General features: G+C 44.3%; 1 protein-coding gene across 4 annotated transcripts in view; it reads left to right on the plus strand.

The window, feature by feature from the left end:
• Positions 1-1,673: 1,673 nt before the first annotated feature.
• Positions 1,674-13,582, plus strand: part of Actr3b (ARP3 actin-related protein 3B) — a 90,751-nt gene continuing 78,842 nt past the window's right edge. For 2 of the 4 annotated variants that reach the window (NM_001004365.2, NM_001310504.1), the window contains exon 1: positions 1,706-1,861. In NM_001004365.2, coding sequence (NP_001004365.1) covers positions 1,818-1,861 — 44 coding nt within the window. In that variant the 5' untranslated portion in view covers positions 1,706-1,817. Of the gene's footprint in view, positions 1,862-13,582 lie in introns of all 4 variants that reach the window. The other 2 variants (XM_030254498.1, XM_006535713.4) reach the window with 2 other exon arrangements.

Raw genomic sequence — 13,582 nt, forward strand, 5'->3', positions numbered from 1 at the left:
ACACTGTTAAAGCATGACCAATATAATAAGTGTACATTAAGTAAATGATGCTAAAGTACAGGGCATTGCCAACAGCCTGTAGTGGGGTCTTTGTTGCTTTGGTCCAGGCTTCAAAAACAGACCGACTGACAGACAATCGAAATGGGCAGGGCATTGGTAACATGCACGGAAGGAAAGATATCTTGCTTCTAGTTCTGGGTCCCATTTGGGAGCTTCCATCCTCTTTATCTGTCTTCTGTTTCTCTCTCTAGTTCCCCTGAATATTGTTTTAGGTTTAGGATTATTTGCTCCCTTGCATGCAGGAAAAAAGAAAGAAAGAAAGAATTACCCAAGGGCTGGCAAGATGGCTCAACCAGTATGAGCACTGACTGCTTTTCCAAAGGTCCCGAGTTCAAATCCCAGCAACCACATGGTGGCTCACAACCACCCGTAATGAGATCTGACACCTTCTTCTGGTGTGTCTGAAGACAGCTACAGTGTACTTACATATAATAAATAAATAAATCTTAAAAAAAAAAAGAATTACCCAAGAATGGTCAACTAATCTAATTCTTCTCCTGTGGAAAATCCACAATGCTTTAAGTCCCAGTAAAGACCAAGTGAATTAATACATCTCTAGAAAGTTCCTTTGGCATCACAGTCAAGAACTTTAGAGGCTAACATTTAGGGTGCAAGTGGGGTTTCCAGTAGGTAGGTGTTTTCCTTCTTAAGTCTCCTTTCCACAATGATGCTGGATAATCACCCTATCTTTGATATTAGAAAATATTTCCTAGTAATATTGATGTGGCATTGACTAAGGTCATTTATTCCTTAAGCCTAATTATGCATATGTTGATTTTCTCCCAGGATACATTATGCAGTGCTCTATCATAGAAAGTCATAAGTATTTTTCTACAGTGAAGGTTATTTATTCGTTCAACATTCAGGTGATTTTTATCGGAGCACCAAATGTGTTAAGCATGAAGCCCTGCCCTAGGAGAACCTATAATTCAGGAGAGGTGAACATCTACTAATAAGTACCCAAACTAGCTTTAAGTGTTAGAAATAAAATCAAGAGATTGTTGGGGTAGAGAATAAAGTGAACATTGAAGTGAGAATTAAGAGGAGAAAGGGGCTGGAGAGATGGCTCAGCGAAGAGCACTTGCTGCTCTTCCGGGAGACCCAATTCAGATTCCTGGTGCCCATTCACAGCTGTCTATAACTTCAGCTGCATGGGATCCTAAGCCTCTGGCTTCCAAGAGCACCTGCTCTTACATACATGCACACACCAGCAGACATAGCGACAGATAGACACACAGCCAATAATCTTTAAAAAAAATTGCAGCTAGATAAGCCGGCAGTGGTGGGGCACACCTTTGATCCCAGCACTAGGGAGGCAGAGGCAAGTGGGGCTAGCCTGAACTACCTACCGAAAGAGTTCCAGGGCAGTATGGGCTACACAGAGAAACCCTGTTTCGAAAACAAAACATAACAAAACAAAATTGCAATTTGTAAAAAGGAGAGAAGAGAAAGAATTCAGGCCTCGCAAATGGGGTCATAGTCACCTTATGCATGTTAAAAATAGACTCCAATCTCTTCCACTGCAGGATAGATGCATAGGCTAAAACGCCGGGCTGCCAGCACTAAGGATGGCTGACAAGAGGGCGGAGCGTGCGCGTCCCCGATTGGCCAACTGTAGAGTGACGTCACGAGGCAGAGCCTCTGGGCTCCCGGCAGCTCCTGGGTGGGGAGCGGCGCTGCCTGCGACCCGGCACCTTGGCACTGGGCACCCAGGGGCACGCTGGGGCTGGTGGGGACGGAGCGCCTCGTGGCCGAGCATGGCGGGCTCGCTGCCTCCCTGCGTGGTTGACTGCGGCACCGGGTAAGAGCCGCGCCCCACGCGCCCACTCACGCTTCGCTGGGCGTCCTGGAGCCATTTCCCCGCGGGGTCAGACGGCAGGAGGAGCGCGGAGGGATGGTGCACGGAGGGATGGTGTGCTGAGGGACAGAGCTCAGTCTGAGGGGTTGGGGAGTTTGAGGGATAGAGCTTAGGTGGGGTGGGAGCTGGGGGACGGAGCTCAATCTGAGGGCTTAGAGAGTTAAGGGATGTGGCTCTGAGAAGATGGGGTGCTGAGGGCATGAGGCTGCGGGGTTACCGGGTGGGCTGCACCTTGCCGGGATGTTGCTGCAGATACTTTCTCTGCAGGGCTTGCACCTGAGAGCTCAGAGTAGTTCCTCTCCCCCCCATCCCCGGGGTGCTTGTCACCTGTCCTCATCCTGTGCACTCACGCGCGCGCGCGTGTCACCTTTCCCTACTGATGTACCAACCACCTACTCGTGGAGATGTTTACACGTGCCATGTCAACTTGACACCCAGTCCCCTTTCCCACTCTGCTCTTTTCCACTCTGAAATGGCACAGCCTAGCCCAGCTCCTGCTTTGGTTTGCATACACTTATCTTTGCTCTTAAAACACACACACACACACACACACACACACACACACACACACACACATTAAAAAAAGACTAACATTTTGAAAAAAAAACAGCCCTCTCCTTTTTGGGGAAGTAGATAACTCTTTTCTTTTTTGAAGATGTTAATTTTTCAGAAGAGACCTTAAGAATGGCTTATGCTGTCAGGCTTAGCTAATTTTAGGAAGGTGGCAGCCAAACCTCCAACCTGGGAGTTTGGGAGTACCTGCTGGCATTGCTGACAAAGTACTTCATAAATAGCTTGCAAATAAATTTAGCCTCTTAAAATGTTTTTCAAGGGATGGTAATCCTTTGTCACCGAATAGTCTGTGGCATGTTCTCTTGCAATTCTTTCCTGTAGAAAAATATACTTGGTTTGGTTTCCTTGACAACCTTGTGGGGGTGTCTTCTAATTTGCTACAGTCCATCTCCTACTGATGTGTCTTTCCTTTTGTTGCTCCGGAACCAGCAGTGGTTACAGACTGGAAAACATGTTCTATTTCTGCTAATTTTTCTTTTGGAAATAAACGTTATAGAGAAGTTTTGTTGCCCTGTATTTGAGAAGTTGCTGACTTCCCTAGACTTGCTCAAATCAGTATGGCTCTTGTGGACCATTCCCCCATGTGTTGGCTCCCCTTACTGTCTCACTCTATCTGCCACTCCCTTCAGTCTGGAAGTGTCAGCAATGAGGGCAATATGTAAACATTGTTTTTATGTTAATGTCTGCATGTGAGAACTTTGGCTTTGTGTTGCCTAAACTGCTGAGACTTGAAGCTCTCTCTGCGCAGTGTTAACAGTAAAGCAGCACTCCCTGGGCCATCTGTGCTGTATTTCTTATTAGTAAGCTGACACCGTATCCATTGTTCTTGCTATAATGATCTAAAGAGTGCTCAGTCTTGACCTTTTGGGGTCAGTGACTGATGTCACCTTCACCTTCAGTAGATCGTCATGGCCCAAAGCTGTGCTTCAGGCTAGCATCTTTAGGCTGTCAGAGGCTCTGGACTCAGTGACAGGGACCTGGGGTTTCCTGTGGGTGTTTTCTGCCACTGAAGCCCCTGTGGCTATCACGAGTCCCCAGTGTTCAGTGTGTGAGCAGAAGATGACTGCATAGCCTAAGCGTTCCAGCTTCCATGTATTAGTGATTCTTGCATTTCTTGTTTTGGATTGAGTTTTACCTCAGAATAGAACTAAATGTAAAATGCAGCTAAAAATAACAAGGACTGAGGAACATAATAGACTTGGGAGATCTCATTTTAGACTGAGTTTTACCTTAGAATAGAACAGTGCAGCTAAAAATAGCCAGGATTGAGGAACAGAATACACTTGGGAGACTCATCACGTGGGCACTACTGATGAGATGGGCAGGTTTTTGTTTTGTTTTGTGTTGGTGGTGGTAGTAGACGTAGAACCTGGGGATCTTGTTAAGTGGAGCCTCTACCACTGAATTGCACCCTGAGTTCCAGTCTTGTCTGTCAGTGTGCCCTCTCTCTGCTTCCCTGTCTCACTGTCTGTCTTTCTCTCTCTGATACCCACCCCCTCTTAAATAGAGTCTTCTTGTTGTATAACCCAAGCTTGTACTGAACTTGGAGAAATCCTCCTGCCTCAGCCTCCTAAGCATTAGGATTGCAGTTGTGTGCCCACATGCTCATCTGGCCTGTGTTTTATAGTAAATACATTTCTTTTGTGACCTCAAATCCGATGAACCCCGAGACCAGATGAGTGTACACAAGTATGCTGGGGACAAGATAGAAACAGACAAAGGTATCTGTGAGACCCACAATTAAGTTTCAGCTTTTTAAAGGATGAATAGGCTGCCGAGCTCCCAGAGAAAACGCCACCAATTCAGTCTCACGTCTCACCCAAATGTTTAAAGTAGTTTTACATAGTCAAACTGACTTTGAAGCAATTCCAGGTCCCTGAGAACCGGGAGAGAACAAACTCCAGGCTGCATCCCTCCAGTTTCAGCAGCTTTGCACACTGTGTCCTCTGGACTCCTTAATGTGCCGCTCTTACTTTTCTGAGCTGCTTAAAAGAAGGTTCTCGGCACCTCCCTCTTACAGGTCAGTGTCTGCCTTCTGAGCGAGAGCAGGGATTCACATGATCACAGACCAGTTATTCAAGTCAGAGATGTTAACATGGATGCTGCAGTGCTGTGCTGTCTGCCATCTGCACTTGTGAGCAGTTTCGTTTCTTGTCTTTTTTGGAGTCTAATCCTGTCTAGCATTGCCTCATTATATTTGGTGGTCATGTTTTTAAGGGGATGGAGTGAGGTCCTGTTATGTAACCCCTGCTTCAGCCTCTTGACTATTGCATGTCCTCCCATGCCTGGTCGCTATGTTATTTATAGCTCATGTCTTCTGGAAGAGTTCCTTAGTCTTTTTTTTTTTTTTTTGTCTTTCAAGATATATCCTTTTGATAGTTATATATATAACAAGGATATAACAATATATATATATATTGCCCCTCGATTTTGTCTGTCTGGTGTTTCTGGTAGATAGAGGTTGTGCAATTTTGTAAGGGTTGCCATAGAATCTGTTGCTCTTCCCTTGTGCATTTCATCAAAAAGCCTAGCACAGCATCTACCTCATTCCTTTAAAAGTGTGTTTGTTTGTTTGTTTGTTTGTGGAGACAGGGTTTTTTTGTGTAGCCCTTGTGGGTCTGAGGCCTCTCTCTCTCTCTGGGTGTCCAGACCCGCTGCACACTGGGCTGGAAAGATGAAGCAGAGTCCAGATGGGGCAGGATCCTGGTTGGCTCAGAGCTAGTGGTGGGAGTTGGGAGAGAGAAGGCCTCCTTTCTTCAGGGATCCTAGTGCCATAACTCTCTTCGGCCAAGGCCTTCTCTGATGGTCTTCAATGAACCAGCTCTTTGAGACAGTCTCAGCTTGTGCATATTTATTTGGAGTGGGTTTGTAACCATACACTTTATTCAGGAGAACCAAGGGTTATATAGGTTTGGGGAAGAGGATAAGAGTATCCAGGCAAAGGCCACAAAGGCTTAAGGTTCTGAGATGCCTCATCAACATGGGGAGGCATTCCAGGAATCTTAGGTGCAGTCTTCATGGCAGTCCTTAGCTGTGGGATCCAGGATCCTCCAGTGAAGAGGAAGCCGGGCTAACAAAGGAAGACTACCATTTGCATCAAGCTCAGGGTGCTCTAGTAATGTCAGACTTTGACCTTAGGAGCAGGGTTTCTCAATAGCTTTGGCTATTTGGCTGTCTTAGAACTCACTCTTTAGACCAGGCTGGCCCAGAACTCAGAGATCCTCCTGCCTCTGCCTCCCAAGTGCTCAGATTAAAGGTGTGTGACACCAAAGGCCAACTTAAAACATTTTTAAAATTAGTATGTATTAACTATACATAACCATCAGTTCTATGATGACATTTTCACATGTGTATAGAATGCATTTCAGGACTGAGGAGGTAGCTCAGCCATTAAAGGCTAGGCTCAGCACCAGAGAATCAAGAGTTCAGCTTCCAAAATGTGGCACACCTCTCTTGTCCCCTTCTCACTCCCTCCTGCTAACTCCTTCGTCTTTTCAAATAGCCCTACTTCTCCGTGCATGCGTCTGTGGTGGTGGAGGGGGCAGTGAGTTCCATAAAGGTTGAAGCACGGACACCTTACTAGTGGCTACACCACTAAAGAAAGTGGCCCTCCCCACTAATTCTGTAGAAATCCTCAGAGGAGTGGGCTGCTGAACCCGTTCCTTCCAGGAGAAGAAGGCAACTGGTCCAGTTCTGTGTAGTTCTTGTGCAGGGAATCATAGGTGGTATGAGCTCAAGGGTACCACTGCTATGCCATGCCTGGAATTCAAAGACAGACTCAGCACCATTCCATTCCCTGCTGGCTCACTCTTAATTTTTTTTTTAAAAAAAGATTTATTTATTTTTTGATGTAAGTACACTGTTGCTGTCTTCAGACACTAGAAAAGGTCATCAGATCTCATTACAGATGGTTGTGAGCCATCATGTGGTTGCTGGGAATTGAACTCAGGTCCTCTGGAAAAGCAGTCAGTGCCCTAAATCACTAGCTCTCCAGCCCCCCACCCCCAACATTATGTCCACTTCTGTTTCTGACTTGTTCCCTGAGCCGTGGAGCGGGCAACATAGATTCCCAGTTGTGGTTGGTCATTTAGTAGTCATTTATTCTAAGAATTTGGACAGGCTCTGTCCAAGCGACTGGAGACCACTGTAACAAAAGAAACTTCTGTGGGCACCAGTGTCTGACACAGACAAGACCTGTGATGTCTCCAGCAGGAAGGCCTTCGCTCTGGCGGATATCCAGCATGCTGTGATTGCCTGTATTGCTTAGTGAAGCTCAGGGGCCTTCCTGACCAACACATGGGGAGCTAGCTTACCCCTGGCCCTCAGATTTTCATTCAGTAACTTAGGGCTCCTGGGAGTAGCTTCATCTTCTCATGTGAGCTACCTTTGCTCAAACTCCTTTGAAATTATTTTTTTAATTTTAAAAAAGATTTGGTTCTTTTTATTATGTGTGCAGGTGTTTTGTCTGCCTCTGTGTGTGTGCACCATGTGCGTGCTGTGGCGATCAGAGGAGGGGGATGGCTTCTCTGGAACCAGTTACAGATGCTTGTTAGCCTCCATGTGGCTGCTGAGAACTGAAGTCTGATCCTCTGGTAGAGCAGCTAGTGCTCTTAACCAATGAGCCATTTCTCCAGCCCCAACTTTTGTATATTTTTTGAGACAGGATTTCATTATGTACACCTAGCTGATGTGGAACTCACTATATAGCCTGGCTTTCTCTGTAACTCATAAAGATCCACCTGCCACTCGATCCCAGTGCTGAGATCATAAGGCAAATGCTGCCATACCCAGCTCATTTTAAAATTTATTTATCAAGTATTAGATTTTCTTAGGGCATTTTCATACATCATTAGTTCTGGGTTGGACCTCTCCCTCCTCCCCTATGTTAGCCCTCCCCTCCTCCCCTATGTTAGCCCTCCCCTCCTCCCCTATGTTAGCCCTCCCCTCCTCCCCTATGTTAGCCCTCTCCCTCCTCCCCTATGTTAGCCCTCTCCCTCCTCCCCTATGTTAGCCCTCTCCCTCCTCCCCTATGTTAGCCCTCCCCCTCCTCCCCTATGTCAGCCCTCTCCCTCCTCCCCTATGTTAGCCCTCCCCCTCCTCCCCTATGTTAGCCCTCTCCCTCCTCCCCTATGTTAGCCCTCCCCTCCTCCCCTATGTTAGCCCTCTCCCTCCTCCCCTATGTTAGCCCTCTCCCTCCTCCCCTATGTTAGCCCTCCCCTCCTCCCCTATGTTAGCCCTCTCCCTCCTCCCCTATGTTAGCCCTCTCCCTCCTCCCCTATGTTAGCCCTCTCCCTCCTCCCCTATGTTAGCCCTCCCCTCCTCCTCTATGGTTGGCTCTCTCTCATCTCCCTTATCTCTCTACCTCTCTTTTCTTGATTAGACCCGTAAACATTCTTCTTCTACGTGTGTATCACATGGGTTCTACTGCCCGCCTCACCAAATAATCTTTCCTCCTTTCTCATGGGTCCTATATACACTCCCATGTAATACATATGTACAAATTAGAAGCTAGGACTTACATTGTAGAGCTCGTGTGTTATTTGTCATTCTGTGCCTGGATTGCTCCACTTCATATAATATTTTTCAATCCCATACATTATAAAGCAATTTTTCTTTTTCTTTATGGTTGACAAAAGTTCCATATGTGTACCACCTTTCTTTGTCTATTCATTAGTTGATGGTTATCTAGGCTGTTTTTCTTAGCTTGTGAATACAGTGGCAATAAACATAAATGTGCAAGAATCCCCGTGATAAGATTCGGACTTTTTTGGGCACATAACCAGGGGTGGTATAGCTAGGTCATGGAAGTCTGTGAACCTCCACACTGATTTTATGGCGGCTGTGTAAGTTTACACTCCCACTAGTAATGAATAAGGGTTCTCTCCTCGCATCCTCGCTGACACTTGTTATCATGTTTTCTCATTAATAGCCATTCTAACTGGACTGAGATGGACTCTCTTCTAGACCTTTAAATTTTATGTGTATGCATATATGTATGTGTAGTTTTGCCTGCACATATGTGTGTGTACCACATGTGTGAAGTGTCTGTGGAGGCCAGCAGAGGGCTTTGGATCCCATGGAATGGAGTTATAGATGATTTTGGGCCACCATGTGGTTGCTGGGAACCAAACCTGGGTCCTCTTCGAGGTGGGCAGGTGCTCTTACCTTCAGCGTGATGGCTCCAGCCTTGTTCTGTATGAAATTTAGTGTGGTACTGGAATGTGTTAGAGGTTGTGTTGACTTCAGAGATTGCTGTGACGTTCGTCCTTTCAGTGAGAGTAGGGGTCTTTCTCCATGTTCTGTTGTCTTCCTCAGTTTTTTTTTCTCTTCATTGTTGAGGACTAGGTGTATTCCCAGGATTTTATTATTATTTTTGTGGTCATGGTGAGTGGAATTATTTCCCTGCTTTCATTCTCAGTAGTTTTGTCGCTGGCCTATAGGAAAGCTGTTGATTTTTGTATGATAATTTTGCATTGTGCCACTTTGCTGAAAGTGTTTATCAGCTCTGTGAGTTTTCTGATGGAGTCTTTAGGGTCTCAGAGACCCTTTTATTTCCTTCTCTTAGCATTCTAGCTAAGGCATCAAGCACTGTCTGCAGTAGGAGTGGAGAGAGTGGAACCCTTGTCTTGTCCCTGACCTTGGGGGAATTGATTTCATAAAGTGTCCCGTTTTAGCATGAGTTGGCTTTAAGTATGTTGGTAAATGGTCTCTCCATTTTTGATATTTTTGTGTTTTTTTATCATGAAGGGTATGATGGTTTGCATGTGCTGCCCAGGGAGTGGCAATATTAGAAGATGTGGCCCTATTGGAGTAGGTGTGTCACGGTGGGTGTGGGCTATAAGACCCTCATCCTAGTTGCCTGGAAGTGAGTATTCTGCTAGCAGCCTTCAGATGCAGAACTCTCAGCTCCTCCTGCACCATGCCTGCTTGGACGCTGCCATGCTCCCACCTTGCTGAGAATGGACTGAACCTCTGAACATGTAAGCCAATCCCAATTAAATGTTGTCCTTATAAGAGTTGCCTTGATCATGGTGTCTGTTCACAGCACTAAAACCCTAACTATGACAAAGGGATATTGTATTTTGTTCAAATCTTTTTCTGTCTTTGTTTAGGTAATTGTATAATCTCTGTCTTTAAGTCCATTTTGTGATATATTTCTTGATTTATGTGTATTAAACCATTCATGCTGTGTCCAGAATAAAGCCAACACCGCTCATCATTGTGAATTATTATTCTTTTAAATGTGATCTTGAATTCTGTTTGCAAGTATTTTATTGAAAAACGTTTTTATCTATGTTTATCAGGGAGATTGGTCTGTAATTTTTATGTTTGTTTGTTTGCTTTGTCTTTATCTGCTTTTGGTCTTTGACTTCATGAAATGAATTTAGACATATTCCTTTTCTATTTTATAGAATAATTTGAAAAGGATTGATTTTAGTTTTTTTTAAAGGTCTGGTAGAATTAGTGTATTTCTTTAGGCCAGTCTGATTTTTTTTTTTCTTTTTCTTTTTTTGAAGACAGGGTTTCCAGGCTGTCCTGAGACTCACTTTGTAGAGCAGGCTAGCCTGGAATTCAAAGATCTGCCTCTGCATCTCTAGTGCTGGGATTAACCACCACACCCAGCTCCAACAGTGATATCTTAATTACTATGCTTATCTTAGATCTTTTAAGATGGTCTCATCTTGGTTTAACTCTGATTGGTCATCTGCACTAGAAGTCCAGCTGCTTTTTTTTTTTTTTTTTTTTTAGATTTTCTACTTTAGTGTAATACAAGTTTTTAAGGTTTGTCCTTATGATTTTTCCAAGTTTCAACTGGTATCTGTTATTTTCGATTTCATCTCTAATTTTTATTAATTTGGATTTTTTTTTCTCTTTTTCCTTAGTCTGGCTAAGGATTTGTTGATCCTTTTTATATTTTAAAGAACCATTTTTAAAATCTTGTTGTATCAATTCTTTGTATAGTTTTTTGTTTGTTTGTTATGTTTCTATTTCCATTAATTTCTGCCCTTATTTTTAAAAAAATTTTGAAAGATAAAAACAAAATCATATTTATTTACTTGGGATCAGTGCTTTCTGTGGTGTGAACATGCACCACGGCACGCGCACACCACGGCACGCGCACACCATGGCACGCACACCACGGCACGCGCACACCATGGCACGCACACCACGGCACGCGCACACCATGGCACGCACACCACGGCACGCGCACACTACGGCACGCGCACACCACGGCACGCGCACACCACGGCACGCGCACACCATGGCACGCACACCACAGCACGCACCAGGGCGCACACCAGGGCACATGCACACCAGGGCACGCGCACACAGAACGCATATGGAGGTCAGAGGAGAGTTTGTTTGTGGGATTCTGTCCTCTCCTTCTGTTGCGTGGTTCCAGGGGATCAAATTCCGGTGGCAAGACCTGCTGAGTCATCCCCGGCCCCTTCTGTTCTGACCGTAACTATTGCTTTACATCTGCTGCTTCTGATCTGACTTATTCCTGTTTTCCAAGGCTATATGGTACACGGTTAAGTTGTTTATTTGAGACCGCTCTGATTGAAGCGGAGGCCCTCCTGGCTGTAGGCTTCCCGTCATGATGGGTTTCATTGTGTTGCAGAGGTTGTTGGTATGCTGTTTTCATTTTCATTCAGCTCCAGAAATTTTAAAATTCTCTTCTTGATTTCTTCAGCAAACTGCTCATTATTAGACTTTGTCGTTTAGTCTCTGTGGTTTGTGAGTTTTCTTTGGTTCCCCTTGCTGCTTGAAAGTCCTCATTGCCCTAACCAATCACAAAGGCACCCATACCCCTAGAGGCAGAGCCAACCAATCAAGGAAAAGAAAGGAAAGTCGCCCACTCCCACCCTTACAGCTTTAAATCAGCTCTGTAAAGCACACACTGGGGTCTCCATTCTCAAATGGGGAGACCACTGAATGCAAGGAATTAAATGAATGCCCTGTGCTGTTGCATACTATTTGAGTCTGTTGATCATTCTTCAGTGAATCATGGACCCTGATACTATGGTGTTTATTATTTTTTGTTAGATGACCTGTCAGTTGGTGAGATTGGAATATTGAAGTCACTGTGTTGGGGTTAGCTTCTGATTATATATCTAATAGTATTTGTTCTACGGAATTGGGTGCTCCCCATGTTCAGCGAGTATATGTTTAGAGTTGTGCTCAATGCTTAGTTATTATGGAATTAGTTATTATGGAATTAGTTATTATGGAATTACATTTTTGAAAGATCTCTACTGATGGTGCTGGACACAGACTCAGCAGTTAAATCAGTGTTCTATAGCCAGGCGGTGACGGTGCACAGTGGAAGGCAGAGGCAGGGGCAGGGGCAGGGGCAGGGGCAGGGGCAGGGGCAGGGGCAGGTGGACCTGGGAGTTTAATGCCAGCATAGTCTACAGAGTGAGTTCCAGGGTGGCCAGGGCCACACAGAGAAATTCTGTCTTGAAAAACCAAGATATATTATACTGTTCTTGCAGAGAACCTGAGTTTAGTTCCCAGCACTCATGACACACAATCACCTATAACTCAAGCTGCGGGGGACCTGATGCCCTTTTTGGCCTTGTCAGACACTGCACTCACACGAGCACCTCCCACTCCCACACATGTGTAATTAAAAATAAAAATAATAAAGAGGGTCAAAAGCATATACTGCTATTACAGAGGACTGGAGTTCAATTCCCAGCAGCTACATGGTGGCTCACAACAGTCTGTAGCTAGGATACAGTCTGACACCTTGGACACCTATACACACAGACACACACAGAGACCCACATAGACATACATACACACAGAGACACACATAGAAACACACAAACACTCACAGGCACAGAGATGGACAGACGACAGACAGACAGACAGAAATACACAGACACAAATATACACATATACACAAACACATGATTTAAAAAAAGACTTTAAAAAAATCCTCACTGAGTAGTTCTTGGTTGAAGTCTATTTTGTCAGTGCTAGAATAAAAACTCATGCATCTTTCCTGGCTCCATCTGCTAGGAATACCTTTCCATCCTTGCCCCCGAAGATGGTGGTGTTGATGGTGAGGTGTGTTTCTTAGAGGCAGCAAACAGATGGATCTTGTTTTAAAATCCAGTCTCCCAGTCTATGTCTTTCAATTGAGGAACCGAGACATTAGCACTTAGGGTTACTATTGAAAATTAATTGTTATCATTTTTCTGATTTTGTAGTAGTTGGTGTTTTCCTAATTCTCATTTGTTAATCTACTGTTCCAGCATATTTAATGATTTCCCTGTAGCCACTTTGATGGGTTTATCATTCTCTCTGCTCAATAATTTCTTTTGGAATACTCCATAGAGCCTGTTTAGTAGTCACAAATCCTACTAATCTGTTTTCTATTATAGAGTGCTTTTCTCCTCGGTTATGACAGTTTTGTAGTTCTGTAGTAGTTAGTTATAGATAGATTTATTGTAGTTAGTTGGGTTGGCAGCTCTAGCCTTTAAGAACTTGAAAAGCATCATGGTAAGCCCTTTTGACTTTTAAAGTTTCTGTTGAGAAAGCAACTGTTATTCTGATGGGCCTGTCTTGATATATGACTTGGTGTCTTTTTTTTTCTTGCAGCTTCTAGTATTTTATTAGAATGTATTATATATGATGTTCTTTATATTTGGTATTTTAACTCTAATAGGGAGTTTCTTTTCTGGTCCTTTCTATTTGGGCCTCTCTTTACCTAGAGTTAGGAATTTTCTGCTATAATTGTATAGCAAATATTTTGTATGCCTTTGGCATGAAGTTCTTTTTTTATGTTCTTAGTTCATAGAGTTAGTCTTCTTATGGTGTCCAAAAGACCTTACATGGTCCACTCACCTGTTGAGAGAGAGAGAGAGAGAGAGAGAGAGAGAGAGAGAGAGAGAACATGTTTGCAGGTACCCATGAAGTCAAGAAGAGGACATCAGAGCCCCCTGGAGCTGGAGCTATAGGTAATTGTGAGCCATGGACTCAAACCTCATCCTTTTCAATAGCAGTAAGCACTTTTAACTGCTGAGCCAATTCTCCATACCAATTTGTACATTTTTAAAAATATATTTTTGTCCTTTGAGC

This window comes from Mus musculus, chromosome 5 (assembly GCF_000001635.26).
Source record: "Mus musculus strain C57BL/6J chromosome 5, GRCm38.p6 C57BL/6J".
Taxonomy (NCBI): Eukaryota; Metazoa; Chordata; class Mammalia; order Rodentia; family Muridae; genus Mus; species Mus musculus.